Here is a 25,102-nt window from a genome sequence, read left to right as displayed (position 1 = left end):
AGGAGGGTGACTGTCTCGAGTGTACGTTTATTAGGCTAATTCATCCGCTTCCTGCAGACTCGCGTAGGGCTCTACCTCCTGTGCCCTAGATCGCCGCTGCTTCGCCGGGGCGATCGCTGGCGTGACATCGACGGCTCATAGGGAGACAACTATGAGGTAACACTATCAGAATTCGCGGACTCCGATATTGGTTGAAAATTTTATCATAATGTGATAGGTTGAGATAATTGCCTTATAGTCTGTTCAACATTGGTCATCATATAACGACATTGTACGTCGAGAGGGTATTGACTACCAGGAACTTGGTATTCATTATCTTTAAGCATGGTTCCTCTCCAAAAGTGACATGTAACCTTGTGATTCCAAGAAGGGAGATCGAGTCACTCGTGAGCCCTGTTTATATTGATCATTACCCTTTTTATGTGCTCGCTAACTATCTTTATAATAACTACTAGAGCATCATCATGGTTTGGGTTGAGTCATTCAGACTTTTCTTCTTTGAAAGTTATTTGATAGTCACTTTTAGTTCGGGGATGCTTGCCAATAATGACTCAGACGTATTCTTTATGACTCGAGGTGCTATCTCATTTGGAGGTTAGGTTGCTGACAATAATATTTATTCGCCTTTTGATCGACCCCTAAGGTTGGAGTGATATTTCTCAACGAATGACACACTCAATGTGCCCTTGTCGTATGAGTTCTTTGATTTATTCCTTAAGGTCATGATAATCTTTCGTATTGTGGGTGTAATCACGATGGAAATAGTAATACTTGATTTTGTTCTTTTTTCCAAGTGGGGTTCTCATCGATCAAACATTTCTCTATGTTAGATTTAATGGTGGTATAGGGCCGTGGATTGTAATCGTTCTCATTTTAGTTTTTTACGAGATTCTCCTTGCTTACTCAACAATCATGACCTTAGCAATGATGTATGATTGACAATTTGAAGTACTTCAAATACCATCACGAGGGATCTTTCTACTAATGACTAAAGGTTTTGAGTTGTATTTGATTGCTTAAAAAAAATAACCAAAAACATTATATATATATATATATGTATATATATATATATATATATAAAATTATTTAATCCTTAATTAAATAGAATTAGAAATTCTAATAAATAAAAAAATAATAACAATCCTTAATTTGTTATATCAAATGATTCCTAATATAATTAGAAAAGGTTTAATTTTTTTACCATAATCAAAAAATAAATAAAAAATTTAAAATTTAAAATTATAAAAATTAAGAATATCTAAAATTAAGGAATCCTTTTAGAATTGGAAGGCAGTAGGTGTGCTTGAAACACAAACACATTATCTGCCTTTTTCTTTTGAATGTTAAATTGTATGATATCTTACTGTAGTGTAGGGATAAATTTGAAACAGATGACACCATTGAGAAAGAATAGTATCAAGTTTTAAGATATCTGATAACACTAACAAGTTATTAAATTCCAAGACTCACCAAATTTCAAGTCATTTCATAAGAAATATTCTATTTTCACATAATTTTCTCATCCTTTTCTTCCAAGCTACATGTTGATATATTATTTTTGTTAATATAGATAGATAGGCATAACACCTAAATTTGCGAGTTATTATCCTTCCTAAATGCATATCGGTGGGATCCAAAATGGGAGACTTGTTTTACTGGGTTGAACTTTTGGATCCAAATCCGAAAACTTAAAGAGTTATGGAATACTTGATTGACATATAAGGAAGGATGCTACCGGATCGGATTTGGATTCGAGATAGGCATCCAAATCCAACATTTTGAGATGAATCCAAAATGAGGATTATAAGGCCCACACTAACATCCCTATTGATGCTTGACTCGATGATATATTCCACATAAGATCAATGCTGACTTTGGTCTTTAGGAAATAATTATATATCATATCATTGGATATAATTATCAAGCTTCGGATTCGGATCTACTAATCTTTCGGGTTTAGAGTTCGGATCGGGTCATTGGGTTATGGTGATCCGCGCGTGTCGTAACTTCAGGCCGACTTACCATACGACTACCGGAGGTGCGACTTAAGGAGCGACCACGTTCACGACTATTTCTTCCCCCTCAGCGACTCAACTCCCCCAATCTTTGTCGACCACCGAACAAGCCCTAGATTCTCCTCCGCCTGATCATTTTCCCGATCAATTCCCGGCCATTAGGACGTGAGAGAGAGAGATCGAGGTGGTCGGCATGGGAGAGGATGAATCGGCCGCGCGCGGGGGCCACTTCGGTTCGGCCGCCAGGGGTAGCCGCGGCGTCCACTACCTCGCTAAGTGCGTCCTTCGCGGAAGCGCCATCCTCCACGCCGTCCAGGGACACATACGCTCGCCGTATTCCTCGGACATCGTGTTCGGGAAGGTACTCGCTTTGTGATTGTTATCGTGTTCACAGATTTGCTGTTCCATGCCTCCTTTGTTTCCTTGGAATTGTTTTATTTTTAATCTTTTATTTGTTTTCAATGCTTGGTAAAGATCCTTATGAAAAAAGTAGTCTTGTTGGTTCCAAACCAAAAGGTGTGCGTGATTCCTGTTACACTCTAGGCCTGCATGTCTTACCTCCCTACTGTCCAAAGATTTTAGTAGTAAACTTTACAATTACACTGATGGATGAAGTTTTTGTACATTTTTCCAATCTTGTTTGCCACATTCATGCAGCCACATCCAAACCAACGTAATTAGTGAATTTAATTTCATTTCAAAGCAATTACTTGTGTTTTTAGCCCTCTATAACTTTACAATTTAATCTGAATTGTGAATATTGCCTTCTTATTCCAATCTCTACTAGTAGCTCCTAGACCACAACCTTCCTTGTGAAAAGCAGCCTCATCACTATTGGTTTTTGGTGTGGTCTAACGTTGGTGGTTGCCTTTGTGCTGATCAGCCTGACTTGGTTCGAGTCCCATCCACATGAGAAACTTTGATCACGCCAAATGTCTTGGTCTCCTGAACTGGTGTCAATCGTGAGACGTCCTTCCTGCATGAAGATTGATGTTGGGAATGGGCTTCGCCTTCACCTTCACCTTTTAATGAATGTCAGAAAGAGAGTCTGATGTCGTTAACCCTGTCCGCTGTCACCTTAGCTGCTTCTTCCTTGGCTTCTTGCGGGTTATGGAAAATATTATGCATGACAGAATATTCATCATCTATTTTCTGTTCTGCTGACATGGTGGGGTAGTCAGTTGAGGTCTTATGTCGTTTTACTGGACATGTGGCTGTAGCATGTTGAACTTCGGATCAAAACGAATATTCCCCATATCAGTTTTCAACCAGACCTCATTCTGTTTTGACCAATTCGATTTCCCTCCTTGCATCTTCAGAAATTTAAGTTGCATTCTGCCTTTAAATTATTAATCATCATAATCTTCCTTTGGCTGCCAGCCTTTATCATAAAGGGCAAGTTTATAATAAAGGATCCTTGAACCTTGACTTGGAGTCGACTTAACCAACTCAAATAATGACTCAATTATGCACAAGTTCCAAGTTCCAACTAAGTGCACTAATAAAAAGGCCTTAACATGTAATCTGAATAATATTTTCAAGGCAAGTGATGCTTGAGTAGTTCATTATTTAATTCGACTCGGACATGGCATGACCTTATACTCAAATAACCACTGGCTTCTTTTTGGGTCATCTGTTGGTTCTATCTGAAGTAAACTTTGTTCATGTTTTTTAGAGTAACCGGTAGCCTCTAGGTGCAGCAACATGCAAGTAAAGTATTTTTTCTAAAGGAAGTTGGGTATTTAAAAGTAGAAGAGACATGTTTTATTTGTGAAATTGAGATGGATTTGGAACCTGTTAAACTGAACTAGATAAATTATAAGTTTGAATCTATTTTTTTTCAAAGAGAAATTATAATATATTACTATAAGTTCTGAATCTCGATATGGCCTGCTTATTGTTATTTTTCTTTAATGGCAATAACAGAATTATGTAAGGCATTTAATTTCAGACGACTACGGAGTTGAATGCAATGTATATAAATTATTTATTTAAACTCTTGATGCAATCTGCTTATGACCCAGATCATTCTTTACATAGATTGCATTAGATCTTTGGCAGTTGTAAAAAACTGGATAGAACTTAAATGTTAGATTATGGAGGAAATTCATGCTAAAAAAATATGGTCGTCAGCTTTTGGTCATCTATGAACTCTCAAGAGTTTATATTTTGGCAGCCTGTTAGATATTAATCTAAGCTAAAGTTCTTTTCGAGTATCCAAAATAACTGAAAGTCAATTTCTTGAATCTTATGTCTGATCAATAGTCAATTTCTTGAATCTTATTTGTTCACAATATTTTTTTGTTACTTGTCGATTTTCTGGGTTTGCTACAGTATTTGAGAACTAATGTCAAGGTTCAGTAGCTCATTTTTTAATGATGAAAATTATCATAAAGAATTGCTACCAATGAATGTGGATTTACTGCATCAGCTACAGTATTTGAGGACTAATGTCAAGGTTCATTAGCTTTTTATTTTTCTCTTCCAGTAAGTCAGTCTTTTGACAGTGGAAGTTATCCTAAAGCATTTCTAAGAATACCATGAATGTGAGAGTGTATTGGAATGTCATAAAGGACATGAAGATAGCGTATTTAAGTTGCATACTCAAAATGATCACTGGCATTGGTGGGTTTTGATCTGATTAGTGGTTCTGTTTTAAGAACCTCTCATTTTATGGATGTGTTAAATGTCATTCACTGTTCTCAGGAAACATCACTGGAGTTGGCATCTATCAATGAAGATGGCATTGTACAATCAATATTTGAACAAAGCCTTTTTGGTGCAATAAAGGACCTTGCCATCCTACCATGGAACAACAGATTCCAAGAACATGCACATCAGGTTTTTCTTCTTCCCTATTCTCCTTACTTCTTGCATATCATTGATTGCTTCATGACACTGCAGCTTCACTGAACGAATTTATTTTGTTTCGATCAGTCCTAGGAACAAAGATGCATTGTGTTTTACAGTTATACTTATGCTTTGCAGGCACAGGGAAAAGACTTGTTAGTTGTTCTTTCCGATTCAGGAAAACTTTCATTTCTTACCTTTTGTTCTACCATGCACAGGTTGGTATAGTGCTATGTCCTTTTGAGGTGGTCGCTCATGCAATTTTATTGCTAGATATATCTTTACTCTTATATATGGTCTTCGTAGTTTGTTCCATGACTTTTGTTTATCAATTTTTATTTACTCAATTCACTTTGATTTTATTTAGGTTCTTTGCTGTGACACATATTGAATTATCCAAACCAGGGAATGTGGTACATCAATTAGGAAGAATGTTGGCTGTTGATCCTAGGTAAGTACTTTGTTCTCATTTGACATATTGTTCTTTGACATGCATATTGTCACGGACTTAGCTGGTTTTACTTAAGTTGTGCGGTAACCCTTGTGTGTTTATCTGCATGGGGTCAGTTTTTCCGAAATCTCTTATGGTCTCTTAAGGAGCCACAAAAGAGAAGACGGGCTAGAGGAAACGTTTAACTCGGGATTTCACAAGCAAATATTTTAGCAAACATTTCAGCAAACACTTATTAGCAATGCAAATTATAAATATAGACTATGTGAGTTTTGAACAGTCGCATGACAAAAGATCCAAAGTGGTTGTCGCGATAAAAAATCCTCACAAGTGCTCACATAACACTGTTGTAGAACAATGTGACTGTTTAGAGTTTACGAAGTCTATGTTTGTAATTTGCATTGTCTAATAAGTGTTTGTTGAAATGTCTGCTTGTGGGATCCCGAGTTAAATATTTCCTCTAACCCGTCTTCTCTTTTCCAGGTCTTTAAGGGGCCATAAGAGGTTTTAGAGACCTGACCCTTTGCGGACGGACACGCAAGGGTGCTGAATGACTTATGCAAAATTAATTAAATTTGTGACATTACGAATCCTACATTATAGCTTCTTATTGTTGTTGTTTTTGTATTGCCGTGGAAAAAATTCTCGACATAGAGTTGGGCCATGTAATAGTGGTATATAAATGGATTGGGCTTGATTGAACTTAAATATATCTATGGTGTATTACTGTATGCTGTACTAGGTACAATTAATAAGTTACAGCGTCTCACTATACTTGGTCAAGGTTGCTAAGCTGAATATGAATTCATCATTTTTGTGCCAAGAATTTCAATGCAAATAAAACATGTATATGACAATATCTGAATATGAATTCATTATTTTTGTGCCAAGAATTTTAATGCAAATAAAACATGTGTACAACAATAACAACAACAAAACCATAAGTCCCAACTATTTGGGGGAATAACACATGCATATAGTAACAAAATAAATGTAAACCCAACTGCCTGTTTAACCTACTAATGGTAAGCAGTCCTGATGACCTTCCTCGTTTCTTCCTCCATGGAATGTGGATGGTGGACAATAGTCCATCGTGGGTGGAGAAGTTTGTTGAATGATGGTTGCTCATCCATGGGAGTTATTTTCACGAGAGAAGGTGTTATTGATTATAGTTAACACTATAAAGAGGGGGACTAAAAAATCCCATGATCCAAAGAGACCAGAGCCAGAAATCAAGGCCCTGGATTTCTTTTTGAACTTTTAAATCATGAGCTAGCTTTGTCCACTGTTATCTGAGAAGGAGAGAAAAAAGACTAGTATAAACCTTTTTTAGGGTTTCAACTGATATATTCATTAACCATGATGGAACTGGGTTAGGGACTGCTGCCTGTCTGGTGGTTTGCCCTGTACATAGTCCACGTTTTAAATGATCAGTTTTACTTCTGTTTATTTCAATGGTGGAATTTGACTTTACCTGTTTTGGTAATCAGCAAAAGATTTAGTTATATGCAACAAAGTTGTTGTACACTACAATAGTACAAGGAATACATTTCTCATGAATTAGCAATATTTTAGTCTCAATGTGGATTTGTTATGTAGCCATCAGCAACTAATAATGAATCTACCAGTGATATGGATGAATTACTAAATCTCCTTTCGTGTAGCTAGATCGATCACCATTATCATTTAACTGAATGACTCAGTTTGTTTGTGTTTTTTTGTTTTACAGAGGCTGTTTTGTTGCTGTTAGTGCATATGAAGATCGATTTGCACTATTTGATGTGTCTATGATTTCTGATAGCAACATTGGTTATGAGGTCAGTTACTGCAAATTGATGAAAAATATTTTGTGAAGTAGACTGTAGACCAGTTTTTGTAGTCTTGTCCATCTAATATGGTATATACTTATTTCAGATTTTGAAGATCTTCCCATGTCATAATTTCAGAAAATTTCCTATCCATCGGAAAACAAAACAGAAGGAAGCAGTGGTCAGGATACATTGGGTACCAGCATCCGTGGTACAATTTGGAGCATGTGCTTCATTTCAGATGGTACTTATCAGATAGAAGGATATCATTCCATTTTGGCAATTGTAATGCACAGGTGTGATTCTGTTCTAATATGAATTCTTAGATGCAGCTTTTGATTAATAATATGTGATAAAACATTTCTTTATTGCCTTTTCATTCTCAGTGCAATGATTTTGCTTACAACTGACTGCAGAAGGTATTAATATTTACTGCAGGAAAGGCTCGTTCATAAATGAGTTGCTGTTATTTGGGTATAATCGCCATGCACATGCTATACAAGTTATATCGTGGTATTCTGAAACAGGGCCTTTAGCAATTAATATATCTGCCATTCCTCATTTTCCTGGCTTTGCAATTCTTTTTAGAATAGGAGAAATGCTTTTAATGGATCTCAGAGACCCACAGAATATCTGTTGTCTTCACAAGATAAATTTGCACATACCAAGTTTGGTTGAAGATCGAAGCTTTGTTGAAGAGTCATGTAGGGCATTAGATGATGACGAAGGCATGTTCAATGTAGCTGCTTGTGCTTTGTTGGAATTACGAGATTCTGGTCCAGATATGTTTAAGGTTGATGATCCTATGAGCATTGATAGTGGAGGCGGGAAAGGATCTTCAAGTTCCAAGCTTGTATGCTCATGGACTTGGAGACCTGGTAATTCCATGGATCCTAAGTTAATATTTTGTTTGGACACTGGGGAACTATACATGGTTGAGATTTATTCTCACACTGAAGGAATAAACATTAATTTGTCGGAGTGTCTCTACAGGGGTTCGCCATGCAAAGCACTCTTATGGGTCAAGTGTGGATTAATTGCAGGCTTAGTGGAGATGGGAGATGGATTTGTCCTTAAGTTGGAACACGCTAAATTATTTTACAAAAGTTCTATTCAAAACATTGCTCCAATTTTGGATGTGTCTATTGCTGATTACCATGATGAGAAACAAGACCAAATGTTTGCTTGCTGTGGAATGAATCCGGAGGGTTCACTACGAATTATTCGAAGTGGTATAAGTGTAGAAAGGCTTTTAAGGACTGCCCCAATTTATCAAGGAGTAACTGGTACATGGACTCTGAGGATGAAACAAAGTGATCCTTATCACTCCTTTCTTGTGTTATCTTTTGTTGAAGAAACTAGGATTTTGTCCGTTGGTTTAAGCTTTAACGATGTAACTGATGCAGTTGGGTTTCAGTCTGATGTCTGCACTTTGGCCTGTGGTTTGTTTGCTGATGGGGTGCTTGTGCAGATTCACAGGAGTGGTATAAGGCTCTGTTTACCTACCACGTCTGCTCATCCAGGGGGTGTCCCTCTTTCTCTACCAATATGTGCTTCTTGGTCTCCCGGTAGTAGGACAATTAGTGTTGGTGCAGTTGGTCAAAATTTGGTAATTATAGCTACTTCTAATCCTTGCTTTTTATCTATTATTGGTGTGAGATCACTCTCAACTTATAATTTTGAAGTATATGAAATTCAACATGTGAGACTGCAGTATGAGGTTTCATGCATTTCTATACCATTGAAAAATACCAATAACAAACATATAGCTTCAGAAGCTAGACTAGCTAATAAGGATCATGAAGTTAGTCACTTTGATAATTTTGATATTAATATGGCTTTTGTCATTGGCACTCATAAACCATCAGTTGAAGTTCTCTCATTTGCAAATGAAGAAGCTTTTAGAGTGCTTGCTACAGGAACTATTGCAGTAAATAATGCTCTTGGTAGCCCTATCAGTGGATGTATTCCCGAAGATGTTAGGCTTGTATCAGTTGATCACCCTTATGTTCTTGCGGGCCTGAGAAATGGAATGCTACTTCGTTTTGAGTGGCCTGCAATACCTGAATTCCTCCAGTCAGATCCGAGCAGGCAAAGTTGTTTCCCTAGGTCTTGTTTTAGTGACTATGAAAGTTCCTCATCAATTGTGGCAAATTTGAATTCTTACAATAGTGTAACAGAACAGGCTAAAAACTGTATTCCCATATTCCTGCAATTGATTGCCATTCGACGCATTGGGATTACTCCTGCTGTTTTGGTACCCTTGAAAGATTCACTTGATGCTGACATAATTGTTCTTAGTGATAGGCCATGGGTATTACATGCAGCAAGACACAGCCTTGCATACACATCCATTTCATTCCAACCTGCGACTCATGTCACTCCCGTCTGTTCTGTCGACTGCCCTAAGGGAGTTCTGTTTGTTGCAGAAAACAGCCTACATCTGGTAAGCGCCCTGTATTCAAGCTTAACTTATACTTTAGGCTTTCCATTTTCATGTTCCTAGAGCAATTACTTATGCTTTCATGCAATTATGCACTAGATCCACTCATTTTGCAAAACAAGCTTTCAAGTTTGTGCCAATAACATGGCATATATATAGTGTGGTTCACATAGATCCTGTTGTTTCCATATGCAATATTTATTAGTGCTATGAAAGTCATTTTTCTTGTGTGAAGTTAACATGTAAAATATAAGCTAGTATCATTAAGTTGCCTTTATTGTTTAAAGTTTATTCATAATCGCTATAGTTAAGCACTAATAAATGTGAACCTTCATGTACCCTTTAGATTAAAAAGAAATTTTCATATGACAATTGTAAGACCAATCATGCCTTATAGTTCGGAATGTTGGATGGTTGGCAACAAAAAGTTAAATTGCTAGATGAGAATGTTGACATCGATGTTTGGGGTCACAAGAAAAGGTAGAAAAAGAATTTTTTTGCAATTATGAATAATCAAATTTAACTTTGTTGGAAGATAAGGAAATATCATTTAAGACCGAATGGGTTTGTCCAAAGGAAACCTATAGATTCTCGACATCATTGATTGATAGATGATACTGCCTGCTACTGTTTGGGCTTTATTATCAGATTTCTCCATTGCTGGAATCTGGCTTATTTAAAAATATTAAGACATACTGTGTTTTACCTGATTCTGATGCTTAACTGCCTTGTTGCTGCTGTACATTGACACGGATTGGTCATAGCGGACAGTTCTCCTAAGTGGGTTGCTGGATTGCCTAATATTACTTCTTATTCTACCTGGTGAACTGATTATTTGTGCATATTGTATGTTTTGTTTGTATTCATATGTATTATGAAGGAGAATTTGTTTTTGATATAGTTTTGTAACTGCCAAGATTATTGTGACCCAGCTATTGTTTTTTCTTGCCAGGATTTGTGTTTCTTTTTCAGTTAAGTTTTAATTCGTAAAAGACCATCATTGCAACAGAATGATAAAAAAAAAATTAATATAGGAAGTCCTTGGAAGCTAGCAGTTGATTTATGCCTAATTTTTGATGCCTCAGATTTATTTTATTTTTTTATTTATGCGAAAACAGTAAATCTTGTATATTATTTACAAGCTGTTTTTCATTGTGGTATAAATAGGCTTACCTTACAAATGATTTCCTGGTCAGAACCTGCAATTTTTGGTTAATTTTTTTTTCTTGTTGGCGGTGTGATTATGTTTTTGTGCTCATTTCTTTGTTGTGTAGGTTGAGATGGTACATTGCAAGAGACTTAATGTACAGAAGTTCTCTATTGATGGCACTCCGAGGAAAGTTTTATATCATAGTGAAAGTAAAACATTGCTGGTGTTGAGAACTGGATTAGGTGGTGGATCATGTTCATCAGACGTATGCCGAGTAGATCCTTTTAGTGGAACATTGCTTTCAAAGTTTCAATGTGAACCTGGGGAAACAGCAAAATGTATGCAAATAGTGAAGGTAGGAAAGGAGCAAGTCCTGGTTGTTGGAACCAGTCAGTCTGTTGGCAGGATTATAATGCCCAGTGGTGAAGCTGAGAGGTTTGCATATGAAACAATTTCTTTCTGTTTGCGTTATCCTTCTGTGTTCAAAGATGCATGTCAATTGGTTCCATATCTCCAGAGTATGCATGTTTTTCTACCCTTGAAAGTACTCGGGCAATTCTTTTTGCTGGATTGTTTGCATGCATGCTTGTGCCTTCTATGCTTGCTTTGATCCCATGAGAATTACTAGTTCTTGCTTGGAGATGGATAAATTGATGATAACAATCAAAATGAGATATTGACTGTTTTCTTCTGTACTCCGGCCCTGCTTGCAGTCTTTCTGCTTCATAGCATCATTGGTCATATGCTTCCGAGAATGTGTCTCTGTATCCAGTTTTTGTCATGGTCATCATTTCCAATTTAGTGATATGTTCTGAGTCCTGATGTTGCAGATCATTCTAATGGATGTCTGCAATTTATGGTATTTTGCAAGGTGTTTAAAATGCATGATTGTGGTATGCTTGGGTGCTAGGACTGAAGCCAGGCAATGCCAAGAGTCAGCAAACATACCTTGGCATTATGATTTGCTCTTGCTAGTTGTCAACGCCCATGTCATGCATGGCATCCATGCATTCAGTTATAGGAAATGGAATACCCTATTTTTTCTTATATAGGGAGGGACTGCTGAAAGTTGGGTGCCTGGATATGGGGAAAAAACGGACCTGCTGATATGTGCTAACTGATGTTTCCTGCTTCTTTCATTGAGGTGTAAGGTGCAGGAAACTGCTGCAGAATGGCTGGTCAGTGAGACATGATTTCCACCAAGTCTGAACTCAGCAGCAGGTTTTGGGTGCTGCTGAAATGGTAGGAAAATGGATCCTGTTATGTGATGCATTTAGAGAACACACACTGCTACATGCTTTCCAGCAGTTAGGGAGGAAGAAGAGAAAAGGAGAAAGAGAGAAGAGCGAGATTGCCAGAAAACACAGATAGCGAAGGGCCTCTTGAATATTGTAGTTCTTTTATTCCCATATATATATATATATATATATATATATATATATATATATATATATTAAATACATTGACTTCTTGAAACCTCTATTTGTAACATAAGCTTCCTAGTATGTTTCTAATTAGGAACCATAACAAGAGAAAGAGCCACTAGATACTAATTAAATGCCCAAACTTAAAATCATCTAATGGTTCTGGATAATTTTTATTATTACGAAAGACAATTACAAAACATGCCTATAAAGATAGGTAAAGATAGAAAAAGTCGACTTGATGAACATAAAGTGAATCCTAAAGATGGTCTATTCTCAATATGATAAATTCTTTTGCGTGCAAACTCTACTTCATGTTGGATATATTCTCAGAAATTAGGTTTATGATGCTTACTTTATCTGATTTACTATTAATTCTTTTAAAAGAGTACCTTTATCTTTTTTACAATAAATCTTTTATTCATCATTTTAGTATGGCATAATGCTGTACTTCAGCATCACCTTTGAGCATTATATTTTTCACTTATGATTAGCTTTCCTTTTAAACAAATTCAAAAATTTGATCTTAAAACATGTTTTTTTTTTCCTTGGAATAAACAGTACAAAGGGACGCTTGATTGTGCTGAGCTTGGACTCCGCACAAAATTATTCAGAGGGAAGTCCATTGATTTACTGCTCTAATATGGATGTATCCTCCCAAGCTGGTTCCCCGTTCGGGGAAATTGTTGGGTATTCTGCTGAACAGTTGTCTAGCAGTAGTCATTGCAGCAGCCAAGGTGATCCTTGCAGTGACGGAGTTCATCTTGACGAAATTGGGGCAGGGCAATTGCGATTAGTTTCTCAAGCCACATCATCTGGTGCTGTACTGGCAGTCTGTCCTTATCTAGATCAATATGTCTTGGCTTCTGCTGGTAATACTGTGAGTTATCATTCTTCAAAACTGTCTTTATTGGCTTTAAAACTGTATTGTCATCTGGCATCTCCACTGATCTCCCACTCTCTCTCCTTTGTTTCTTTTTTTCCAAAAAATGTGGAAAAGCTGATAATCTTTCTTTAACAGCTTAATGTTTTTGGCTTTGCAAACGAGAATCCTCAACGTCTGAGAAAGTTTGCCGTAGGCAGAACACGCTTTACCATTACTTGTTTGAGGACACATCTCACTAGAATAGCTGTTGGTGATTGTCGTGATGGCATCCTTTTTTATTCTTATCATGAGGTATGCCTTGTCATCTGAGCTAAGATATGTTTTATGTGGTCCTTTAGATACACTTACAATGTTCATTCCTTTTAAATCTATCATTGTTATATATTTTTCTACTTTCAGGATGTTAGAAAATTGGAGCTTTTGTATTCTGATCCTGTTCAGAGGTTGGTTGCTGATTGTGCTCTGATGGATTGTGATACCGCTGTTGTGTCAGATCGTAGAGGCAACATTTCTGTACTGTCATGTCCCAGTTCTTTGGAAGGTATGTTATGCTCTTGTGATGATGTTGGCCAAGCACTTGTATAGTGGTTTCTCGTTTAGTATCTATAATTTTGGTTATTATGTTCTCAAAAGCAGTATAACATCTGCAAATGTGTATCAAAGAGTAGCAGTATGCCTTCCTGCTTGTGGTCAGTGCTATAGTGATTTATTTGATGCTTCATCTGGCAATTACTGTTCTTGAAGTAATGTAGAAAATCATGACATAATTGCACAAAATATTTAGATGTCAAATTTTATTTCTTAAATTGTTAACATCTATATGTTTGTAACAAGTGCTTATCTGCATAATCACGTGATATTTGAGGCTGTCTTCATGTGTCCATATATCTGATAAAAATGCATTTATCTGTTATATATGTGTGTCTTCAAGACTAATATGAATCAGATTGGCCATATTGATGCACGATTATGTGTTCAAATTTTGTTTATTTCTTTTTGAAACCTGTACCGTGAGATATTACAGTTCTGACCTCCCTCAGGTGTCTTTGGTTGCACAGAAAAGTTCCCATAAAACTATTTTTCCTTCGGAAATGTCTTTTTCGAGTGTTTATATGGTAGAGATTCCAAAAAATGTTGAAACCTGTTTTCCAGTTATCCAGGAAAGTTAACCTTTTCTTTTCAAAGGAAGATCTGCCCACCTGCTCCATATGTCTTTTCAAGATATCTTTCCAGAAAATAGTTTTTTTTTTCATTTCAAGCACAGAATAAGGACATATAAAGAGGTTTTCATTTCCTTTCCTAAATCCGAACAATTTATCTATATTTTCCATGGATTTTTTTGTTGTAATCAAATAGATTTTTATTGAAAATCAATGTACTGCTTCCTGTGTTTCCAAAATAATTATATTTGAACCCTTGTTTCAAGCATGCAGAGGTTACTTTGGGAAATCAAGGGATGATATTTTATTTTCAAAAATGGAATGTTCCATCTGTAATCAAGATTTTGTTGCTTTTCTTAAACAGGTCCATTTGTATTTCTATTTTAGAAAAACCAGAATTTTAGAGACCATTTATCTATCATGAGCATAGAGAAAAATTTGCCAGTGTTGAAACAAATGCTTCGAGACTGTATATGTTGAAGTGTATAATCTTCTGCATGATAGTAAGTCTACTTCTTTGTTGGTAACACACTAATATTAATTAGTAATAACGTAACTCCAAATTTGAAATATTTGATAAAGTATCTTGTATCATTTGTATGTCAGAAAGTGGATTGGTTGTGTACTATAGTCTTGGGATTTGACTTTTGTTTAGGTAGATGCTGGCTGGCTATTCGACTGGTATTATAGATTGACATAACCAGGATGTCGTCCTATACTGCCTAGTACCAGTGGGAAAGAACAAGAAAAAAGGACACATACCTAGAGGAAAGAAGAAATACTTTAGAGATCTCATTGGACATAGGGGCCAGGGATAAGGCTACACAAAATGTATTCAAACCTTGCTTTTGTCAATCTTGGCACACTGAATGATTATGATCCAATGCATGAGCCTTTGTTTGCAACCTATTACAACTTAAATACTGTCATCAGTTGTTATAATCAATCATGAAAATGCATTTTGCATCTTCTGCATAGGCATGAAGTTCTTGAAGTGCAGTACATAGGCTTTTTTTTCTCTTATTCTTCAGTAGAATTAAGGTTAATCGTAGATTGTGATTTGTAATGATGACTGTTAAAAACTGCATCATTAACATAATTAGTATGACTATCTGTAGACTTATACTTTGATTTTTAACTTGTGATGTGATGAACTGCTGCTACAAGTGTTGTTGATATATAATCTTGTACTCATTAATTTGTATTTTCCCCATAAATTTACATACGTGGGTCTCATCATTTTCATTTGGAATTTTATGGTCAATATGGTGCAACCAATCTATCTTTTTTTCCATTAATTAACAGACTTATGGTGTATCAAAAATGCTTATGATGGTACACTGTGCATCTTTAGTAGACAGGTGATTAAGATTGCATGGTAGAGAGCCTGTGGCATTTAGGAGATTCTTTACATAGATCTTCTATGTCTGTTCTTCTATTGGGTACTGAACATGCATGCCTATCATTCTAAGCAGCATTATATATTAACTCTTCAGTCGCTCTCAAGATGTTCGACTTTAATCTTGTCAAGTTCTAATGGATATCATGATGTTGTGAAATCTTGATCTTTAGAATAGATTCTTATTGTTGTCGTTTGGAAGCTGCTGTGTGATTTTGATGGCATGTACATTGTTTTAGGTCATCCATGTAGTGTTTGCTACTTGGTTACATACTCAAATCATTTTTGCTTCCTTGCTCCATTGCAATGAATACAAGTTAATGATTGCCATGTATCTTGCAGTCAGTGAATACCCAGAGAAGAACTTGGTGCTAAATTGTTCATTTTACATGGGAGAAACTGTTATGAGCATCCAGAAGGTGATTTCTTGCCTAGCAAATTTTATGATTTGTAAATGAGAATTTGCTCTTAAGCAGATAATATATGAACATTGTCAGTGTTTAAACTTTTACTAAAGGTTTTTAACCAAGGAGTATTAAGAAGTTTGAAAACATTTACCAAGACCATAGATGAGCAATTATGAACTATTACTTTTTTAATTTCAGTGGACAAGCTGAACTAGATGAGTACTGTAGTTGCTTTGGATTTAAAAGAGTGGTCATATAGGTGAAGCATGACATGCTGATTTTTGTTAATACCTTTTGTCCCATAGCAATTCTTGGGTTTTGAAGTAGCGAGCGATCTGCTGGCTACAGCGAGGGAAAAAGAAGCATCGAGGGATACGAGGGAGAAGGCGCTCAAAGAAGAGGGAGAATCGGGAGAAACTTGACGCTTCCCGATCCAACGTCGCCCTCCCTCGACGATCCCGATCCAGGAGACAACAGAGAGGCGGCGGCTCGGCTGCTTCTTCGCTGAAGGCCGAAGACGTCTGTGGCCTTTGCCGTGTTCTTCGTCGAAGGCTGGAGATATCTGTGACCTTTGACGTCTTCGCCGAACACCGCAGATGAGGAGAAGACCATATTCTTCTCCTCGTTTAACGTGACGAGGAGAAGAAAAGGAGACGACATCGTCGAGGCAACGTACGCCTCTTTATATATATATATATATATATATATATATATATGTATATGTACATATACACGCATCGGGCGGTACACCTTGGTATACCGTTCGGTATGCTTATATCGTATCATATCAAGCAAAGCTTGATATGTCAGTACGATACGAAATTACGAACTTTGATATATATATATATATATATATATATATATATATATATATATATATATATATATATATATATATATATATATATATATATATATATATATATATATATATATATATATATATATATATATATATATATGCACATATATACACACACACACGCATATATATATATATATATATAGAGAGAGAGAGAGAGAGAGAGAGAGAGAGACTTGGACTTGGACTTGGGTCTTGAAATCATTCCCTTGGATTTCAGTTGCTAAACTTAATGTAATGATAAAACCATAGATCTTCGTTTTCCTGGACTAATTTGTGCTGGGAGGTATTCACCGGTCCAATAGCTTATGGGCCTAGTACATACTGGTTCAAGAGTTTATTTCGGACGGTCTTGTTCTTTTATTAAAATGATTGTTTTATTTTTTTCATGTTTTTTAAATCCTAAACGCTCTGTGGTCACCTAGGAATCACGACCCTTGTCTAGGATACACCTATTCTCCTCTCCCTTCTCCTTATTTTTTGCTCCTCGTCCCTTCCCCGTTCCCGCCAAAGAATAGTACCTTGGTATGTTCCGGCGCAGCATGTGTTCATACACCAGAACAGGCCTGTATAAGTTTGGCCATGGATTGGCCACTGCAATTGAAAACCTTACATCAAACTAAGTTAAATGTTGGGAGTATCTGAATTCTGTTTAAGTCGGGTACAGATTTGATTCTCATTCCTTTCCCAAGAGGTGTTCATCTTTGTTCAGCTTATTTAATCTTCATGGTCGATTTGCTTTTTCACTTTTATGACCTCTTTTAGTATATTGAAATAGTGCTAGCACTTGTTATTTAATCCTCAAAGATCTTCATACACTCTATCAGTACGCAGCATTGAATAATTTAAATATAACATTAGAAGTTTATTGATATGGGCGGTTCGAAGAGCTTATTGCTTTGGTCAATTATGTAGTGAACTAAAGTTGTCCACTTTGGTTCTGAAATTGTAGGCAAAATTTCTATTCAATCGTAATCAGAAGCTGTCCACTTTACTTATTTTTCTGTTATTGCTAGTCTTTTTCCCATACTGAAGAATAAATTGTTACCATAACAAAAACAAGATCTATGTCCGAAAACTTTGTCTTCTGCTGCACTGATGATTTCCTGCCATTGAGTTCCCTGAGCTAAAAGCCCCTAAATCCCTTGTTGCTGTTCTTACTCTTCTTAAGTCTTCCTCTTCTGCTGCTTGTAACATTTATCTGAATTGATTTGTCTTACCTATCCAATGCGAGTAATTTCTAGTATATATTTCAATAACCAAACTTCTTGATATAGAATGATGTTTATTTTGACTGTGTAGATTAGCTGGTGCCTTTTAGGTTAAAAACATTTTGTCTCCTCTCATTCTTGTGTGCCCTTGTGATATGTGGGTTGTCTCCAATCAGTGTATCTCCATGGTGGCCTGCATCTTTGTTCTTGTGAACTAATTTGCAACAGGCCGAACAGAACATGCTTATTGCCTAATAAGCTTCTGGTTGTGGAGTCTACCAATCAGATTCTTTCTTGTCCCATGATTTTTGTGTCATGGAGGTATATAATGGTGAAGATACTCTGAACCTCTCGAAAACCATACCCATCTTTTTTAGATATTTCTGGCATGTTGTCATCGTATGATGTTGGATGATATAGAAGGCAGAAAGCATCAAACTTTTCATGCTTAGTACTTTTTCTGTCATCTTTCATTTCCATAATTTGATGGGACTGAATATATACCTTCTCTTGTTTTATTATGTTGTAATTGTTAGTGTGGAAGAATCCCGTATTTTACATTTTTAGTGAATAATTTTAATCAGTTGTGTGCTTACAGGCTTCAATTTCATGTAAACTTCCGGTAGATAATGTTCTCAATGGTTCTGATGGTGTGGAAAGAGTTCTAGAATCTTCCTACAACAGTGTTGTTGCAAGCACATTGCTAGGAAGTGTCTTCGTCCTCATTCCTATTACAAGGTGAGATTATTAGTTGTATGGCTGGGTTGACCTCATTATGCATTTACGGTTGTTGGTCTACTTTAGGAACATTATTGGCGAAAAGCATCTTATGCATATTTGTTTTTGGTCATTGCTTTTAAGACCAAATACATAAATCAAATGATTAAAGAGATGGCTAATGTGTAATTATCAATTAAAACTTGTTTCTTTGCATACACCAACTAGACACAGCTAGCTGTTGCATGTACAGGTTGAAAAATTTGATATTCATATGCTGCAGTTGATTCCCTCACATGTTTGCCATCTGGATGTTACTCAAGAGACACTGTATTTGATGTAATATGATTCTTTTGACTATTATTTTAGGAAATAACACAGTTATAAATTACTGGGATACTGGTCAGCAGACCAATATTCTAACTAGAAAATATTTTGTATTTTTGAAGGAAGGAATTGTTTTTGTGTATTGCAGTGTGATCTTAGATCCATTACTAGATTTTCAATCATGTATTATGTTGATTTTCGTAAGCACTTGGGATCAAAATCTTTATTGACTGATTGGTTTGGATGGCAATAAGGATATGAGTGGGCATTTTAATTGGTATTTGGGGTTTTAGAGTTTAGGTTTCTTTTATGCAGTTTGTAATCCTCGAAGTTGCAATGAGGCCAACTTCATCTCCGCGTGGGCTTTCACAAATAGGTCATCTATGAGGAAATAGAGTGTGCTAAAATTTGGATCCCAAGAAGCTATAAACCTTGTCTCATGTTGCCCAGAAATTAGATCTTTGACTGGTTCAGTACCTGTATGGGTCAACATGCCAGTATGGGTTGGTACTTTGCGGTACTAACCTGGACCCCACAGAGAGAGAGAGAGAGAGAGAGAGAGAGAGAGAGGGCAATGTGGACGAGGAGGTGGCAGCTGCAAGGCGGACATGGATGCGGCAGCTACTTGGATGAGGTGGTGGCAGTGTCAACACAGATTAGGAGGTAGCTGTGGAGGGAAAAAGGAGTGGTGGTTGAGGAGAGTAAAGGAGAAAAAGAGGCTGTCAGGAGTTGTCATCAGATAACAAAAACTAAAAAGACCCTGATACCAGGACAACTCAGTATTAGTCAGCTTATTGTTTGGTGAGCCCGGGAAGCTTATGGGATCCTAGAAACAGGACGTTGAATATTATTCCTTGCTGAAGGCTATATTGTCACATGAATGAGCAAGACACAAATGTCTACTTGTTTGGAATGTGATTGTTCAATATTGATTTCGTATATTGTCAATATATATGGAAGGTTTTACATTTTCCCATTGTGTGATGGATTTTTGGAGAAAACTAAATACAACTTTCAGTTCTGGATGGAAAATTCATTATTCACAAACAAAATTCACACCCACATACTTGGGACATAAGCAATTGATATAATTCTTGGAGGTGGTAATTATATATGCTTTATGGATGATATATATGCTGTAAGCATTGAAACATGTTCAGAGTATGTTAACATGATATGCCAATGGAACATATTCTTGCATGAACTTCCTTGATATTTAACCAATTGAAATGCAAAGAAAATAATTTATTTTTATTTGACTCTTGACAATTTTGCTGCACTATAACAATTTTTCACATAATCAGCAATTTTTGTCTTGACAGCTATTTTTTTGGAATTATTTTTCCTTAAAGAGTTTATTGGATTTTTTCTGGTAGCTTCTGTTGAAACCCTGGGCAACATCCATATGTCCCTGGCATAAGCTGCCAGCTGTGTTTCATTTCAGGAAATGCCTTGTGTGGATGATAATATGCTGTTGAAGATCTTAGGTTCTACTAAAAAACTGTTGCACTTTTTTTACATGATAGTATTTTATATCCTGCAGCGAAGAACATGCATTGCTAGAATTTGTGCAAGCTAGACTTGCAGTTCATTGGCTGACTTGTCCAGTACTAGGAAATGAGCACAAGGAATATCGTGGGCGTGGACTGCCGGTATGTCAAGTCATTGTTTTCTTGCTTTTTACTAAGAGGTCTGTTTCAAATTTTGTTTGAAGTGTGACATTGTGGAATCTGATTCTTTGTATTTTATATATCCTGTGGATATCACACATCGCATTAGATGAGTTTGTACTTCTTTCTTCCAAGTGCAGAAGAAAACACTTATCTTTATTAACTTGTTACTTCTGTGACCTGGTATTTGAAGTTCTGAACATAGGATAGATATACCTTCCTTTGTTTTTTTTCCACACTATATTAAGGAAGTGTTCTATGATTAATACATTTATAAAATGTGAAAGCTGTAGGGAATAAGGGTTTTTTATTTTTATAATTTGGAGGTGTAGGGAAAATTTCTCTTTCTTCCTCTGTTGTTCTCTCTATGGAATTTTTTAATGATTACATGTCATGGGGGCTACTCTTGACTTTCTAAGAAACTCAAAATTTTATTTTCCTTCTATTTTGTTTATATATAAGAGATATAGAATTGTCAAATTTATTGTATTTTCCGTGACTGGAAAATCAGACATATCTATATGACTTATATAGGAAAATTTAACTTATGGAGCCTTTATTCAAGAACCTTCTATAATTCCCTGAGAACGTACAATGGGAATTTGTGGAACTGCTATGCATTATATCTTTTCTCTGGAAATAAATCTAATCAGTGTGCATTTTTAAGGAATTATAAACTAAATAATGGATTAATCATTGATGTATGAGCACGATTTCTGTATGTCCAGTTTCTTACTGACATCAGGTCATGCCAGTAATATTGATGATTGCATGGTAGGCCAAATTCGCCAAGCACGATCATATCAGTCTAGCACATGTATGGACATGCATTAAGGCCATTTGTATGCATGGTAGAGTCTGCCACCTGATCATGCCCAGTACTGCAGTGCAAGACCATTGCAGGTGTTGAATGTGCTATTCTTCAAATCATGCAAACTACTCACCTTTAGGTTGCTACAACCTCGTGCTAGATTGAGTGGAAAGAAATACGGAGACGGTTATCCTGGCCTCTGTTGGTTTAGCATACTTTGAACATTCAGTTCATTTTTTTGTCTTCTATGATGTGATGCTTTCATGTGTAATATGATATAAACTGGAAAATGTTTAATGCCGAAGCAGGTTAATTATATTATAACAAAAGTAACAAGCATGTTTTCAAGATTTTCACTTTTGGAAAACAGTTTTTTATGGTTTCTATAGTTAAACACACTTTCTGCAAATTTCCATTGAGGAATTAATCAGAAATGGAAATGATAAATGAATTAAAGAAAAATAATTCAACTCAAAGAGTGATCATTTGGATCAAGTTGTTCTTTCGTGGCACTAGATCATACTCGTATTTTGCTGATGCTATACATGCCAATCTGTCGAGGGGTCGACTTTGTCTAGCTAATCTGCATGGCACTTATTTGTGTCACAGTTGCATGCGAAACGTCAGCATGAGTGAACGTGCGCTAGGGCAAAATACCTGTGTTGCTGCCACTTGTGTGCCAATTATTGGACGAAAGTGTGACACAGGTACTGTCTGAGAGGGAAATCCTTCCATGTGTCACTTGGGAGGGGTTTCTAGGTGTTATGATGAGTAATGTTTTGATTTGATGTCATTCATGCTCCACATCAAATTTCAGCCCATGATATGAGACAAATCCCATCATGGTTTGGTAAAACGCCAGTAGCAACACTACATGTCCAAGATTTTAAAATTTTATTTTGTACCTAATTTGCAAGTTCATTAGTGATCACTTTTAAGTATAAAATATTACATTTGCTAAACCCAAGGGTCCTTGACACTCACCCCCACTTGATTTTGATGTTATTGAAGTCCTCTTGGATGCAATCTTCCTAATGCCGCAATGCACCTTTACGCTCCCAGTTTCCCTCGAATTTTGTGGAAGCCTTTGCCACTTCACCAATTACTTCATTGTTATTGCTCCATTGGAGAGGTTGTGAACTCGATCTACTAAATTGTCTCAACTTGCCACTCAACAAACTCAGCACTTGTAGTTGCACTCTGTAGGAGACATTTCTTGCCCTTTTGATGATGGCAAAGGGATCTTCATATATGTGCTCAAGGCCTCTATGGATTTGACTCCAAAGAAACTTGCAGAAGTCATTAAAATTACTTTGTTGCTCAAACAGCTGCTTAATCACATAAAGTCTACTGCTTTGTTACCAAGTTCTATCATATATTGTGTTTCATGGGGGGTACTGTATTATTCCTTCATAGTGTACATGCTTTGCCATTTCTGATTAGTGGATTGATTATAAGTTTAAAATAAGCAATATTTTGACTATCTTGATGCAATAGACAGTAATTTGTACACTTACTCTTATACAGTTGACTAGTCACCAAAAGCAGAACTGATGCCTCAAATGTGTCGAAAGCATTAGAACATAGAGTGCAACTCTCTTGTGAAGTACCTATGCTTTGTTTCTAGAGCTCTATGAAGTGTTTATATAACTTACCTGAATGCATTCTGAAGTGGACTCCCTTTAGGAGCAACTATAAATAAAATAGAAATGATCTTCGCTTGATAGTAGCCACCACAAGTAAGATTATTTAGTAGTGTCTTTATATCCAGTCTCAAAAACACATTAGTGCAGCTATTGAAACACCAAATGGCCGTGGTGACAAAGAGTGACCATATATTGCAGATGCTGCTGCAAAGTTTCCATTTAAGATATTCCTTCAACCTGGATTTCAAAGGTTCAAGTTGGAGACCTCCCCTAAATTCCACATTAGTGGGAGCCTCGTTCATTGGGCCACCCTTGTGTTACAGCTACAGTTGGTTATGAAGCTTCTGTACTTTGGCGACCCATTGTTCTTTTCAGCACTAGCTTGAAAGTTTTGGCTGGATGTTCATTCATTGTTTTTTCTTTTTAAAATTTTCTTGTATGTTTTATTGTCATTAATGACCTTAGAATTCCATCTTTTTACTACGATGTGCATAAGTCATGTATAAGAGTTTTTATGTGCTGTATTGCAGGCAGGAGTGCCTACCATACTTGATGGGGACATGCTTATGCAGTTCTTGGAGCTAACAAGTTTGCAGCAAGAATCTGTGCTTGCTTCACCTGGATCAAGTACGCATGCATCAGCTTCAGACTTGCACCAATCACCTCTGTCTGTCAACATGGTTGTTCAGCTTCTTGAACGTATTCATTATGCCCTTAACTAAGTTTATCATCATCTGTCCACGTCCCTCTATGTGCACCGAGGTTGTTTCATAGAGCTAGACAAGAAAGGCTTGTGATGTCCACAAATAAATGAGCCACCTTGTAAAGGTCAGAAAAGTATCGGGGAGCTTGTATTGTTGTTGGCCTCAAGAGCATGCCAAGTTACTTGGCAACTTCAAGTTGCGAAAGGAGTCATAAGAAGCCCTGATCAGTTGAACAGCTCTGTCCCTTTGAACTGGAGGTTCTGTTCTTATAGTGGAAGATAGGAATTTTGGAGTGATGATTCAATTGTTTCTTTTCTTAGGTTAGAATTCTCTGTACAATAAATCTTCTTATTTTTTTCAAAAACACAATTTGACTGTTACCAAGTGCATAGTTTACCAAAGTGCCACAATTATATTTTTCTGATAAACTTATCTGTTTTGGATACTCAATTGTCAGGCTTATGAACAAGATTTATTTTACATTGTTGGATCATATTCCTATCAGATGCATGTTTTGGTAAGCCATATCATTTTCTTACCAACTTGAGCTAGAGTTGGCTATTTGGTACTGATCTTATGTGAATGCAGTGATCGAGGTAGGGTTGTAAAGCTACAATAATGCTAGGATGAAATGAAATCGTACTGTGGTCACATGTCCTTCTATGATAACTTTCTGGGGTATCATAAATTATGGTTATTATATATATAATGATGCCATGTTCATCATGCACTTCCTCGAATGACTGTCACCCAGTGAGCGGTGGATCCCATGCATCGCAGGTTCACCAATCTCAATGTACATAAAAGTAGCAAGAATATTGGATTTGTTCATGGGCTTATTGTGTAATGCTCCGTTTAGTCCTCCTACATCTGAACTAAGCTACTAATTTGATGGGGTTGTTGTTACCTATTCTAGTAGATTCTTAATATCTTTTGACTCAGTGTGTTTCTGATGTAGAATCAGATAACAATGCAATGCCCATCACCAAGACAATATATTAACAAGTACTTTTAGCTCTCAATCCAATAATGGTTTGCTCTTTTAAGTCCAAATCCTTATTTTCTTGGAGTTTGAACTTTTTTATTTTGACTGAATTATGGTATTTCCCTTTTTCATTATTTGTTTCTGATGCAAACCCTAACTTCCAAGGGAAAGTATTT

General features: G+C 36.4%; 1 protein-coding gene across 3 annotated transcripts; it reads left to right on the top strand.

Moving 5' to 3' along the window:
* The first annotated feature begins 2,068 nt into the window (after positions 1–2,068).
* On the top strand, positions 2,069–24,391 carry LOC135592889 (uncharacterized). Of its 3 annotated transcripts, XM_065082609.1 has the most exons (15): positions 2,071–2,376; positions 4,722–4,856; positions 5,004–5,083; positions 5,233–5,316; positions 7,046–7,133; positions 7,263–7,420; positions 7,563–9,570; positions 10,842–11,152; positions 12,703–13,021; positions 13,163–13,318; positions 13,427–13,568; positions 15,929–16,005; positions 18,665–18,804; positions 20,654–20,762; positions 23,768–24,391. In XM_065082609.1, the coding sequence occupies exons 1-15, from the start codon at positions 2,209–2,211 to the stop codon at positions 23,957–23,959; spliced, it is 4,167 nt and encodes a 1,388-aa protein (XP_064938681.1). In that variant the 5' UTR covers positions 2,071–2,208; the 3' UTR covers positions 23,960–24,391. The 3 variants fall into 3 exon arrangements, with proteins under 3 accessions (XP_064938683.1, XP_064938681.1, XP_064938682.1); XM_065082610.1 differs by lacking the exons at positions 2,071–2,376; positions 4,722–4,856; positions 5,004–5,083; positions 5,233–5,316 and having other exon boundaries at positions 7,231–7,420; XM_065082611.1 differs by lacking the exons at positions 13,427–13,568; positions 15,929–16,005; positions 18,665–18,804; positions 20,654–20,762; positions 23,768–24,391 and having other exon boundaries at positions 2,069–2,376; positions 12,703–13,013; positions 13,163–13,301.
* Positions 24,392–25,102: the final 711 nt, after the last annotated feature.

This window comes from Musa acuminata, chromosome BXJ1-9 (assembly GCF_036884655.1).
Source record: "Musa acuminata AAA Group cultivar baxijiao chromosome BXJ1-9, Cavendish_Baxijiao_AAA, whole genome shotgun sequence".
Classification (NCBI taxonomy): Eukaryota; Viridiplantae; Streptophyta; class Magnoliopsida; order Zingiberales; family Musaceae; genus Musa; species Musa acuminata.
This window is presented reverse-complemented; position numbering and strand designations above follow the sequence as displayed.

Bases quoted from the DNA above. Each gene is read 5' to 3' on its own strand.
- LOC135592889 (XM_065082609.1), top strand. From the start codon at position 2,209: ATGGGAGAGGATGAATCGGCCGCGCGCGGGGGCCACTTCGGTTCGGCC. The intron at 2,377-4,721 runs GTACTCGCTTTG...CACTGTTCTCAG, and splicing joins CGGACATCGTGTTCGGGAAG to GAAACATCACTGGAGTTGGC. The intron at 5,317-7,045 runs GTAAGTACTTTG...TTTGTTTTACAG, and splicing joins ATGTTGGCTGTTGATCCTAG to AGGCTGTTTTGTTGCTGTTA.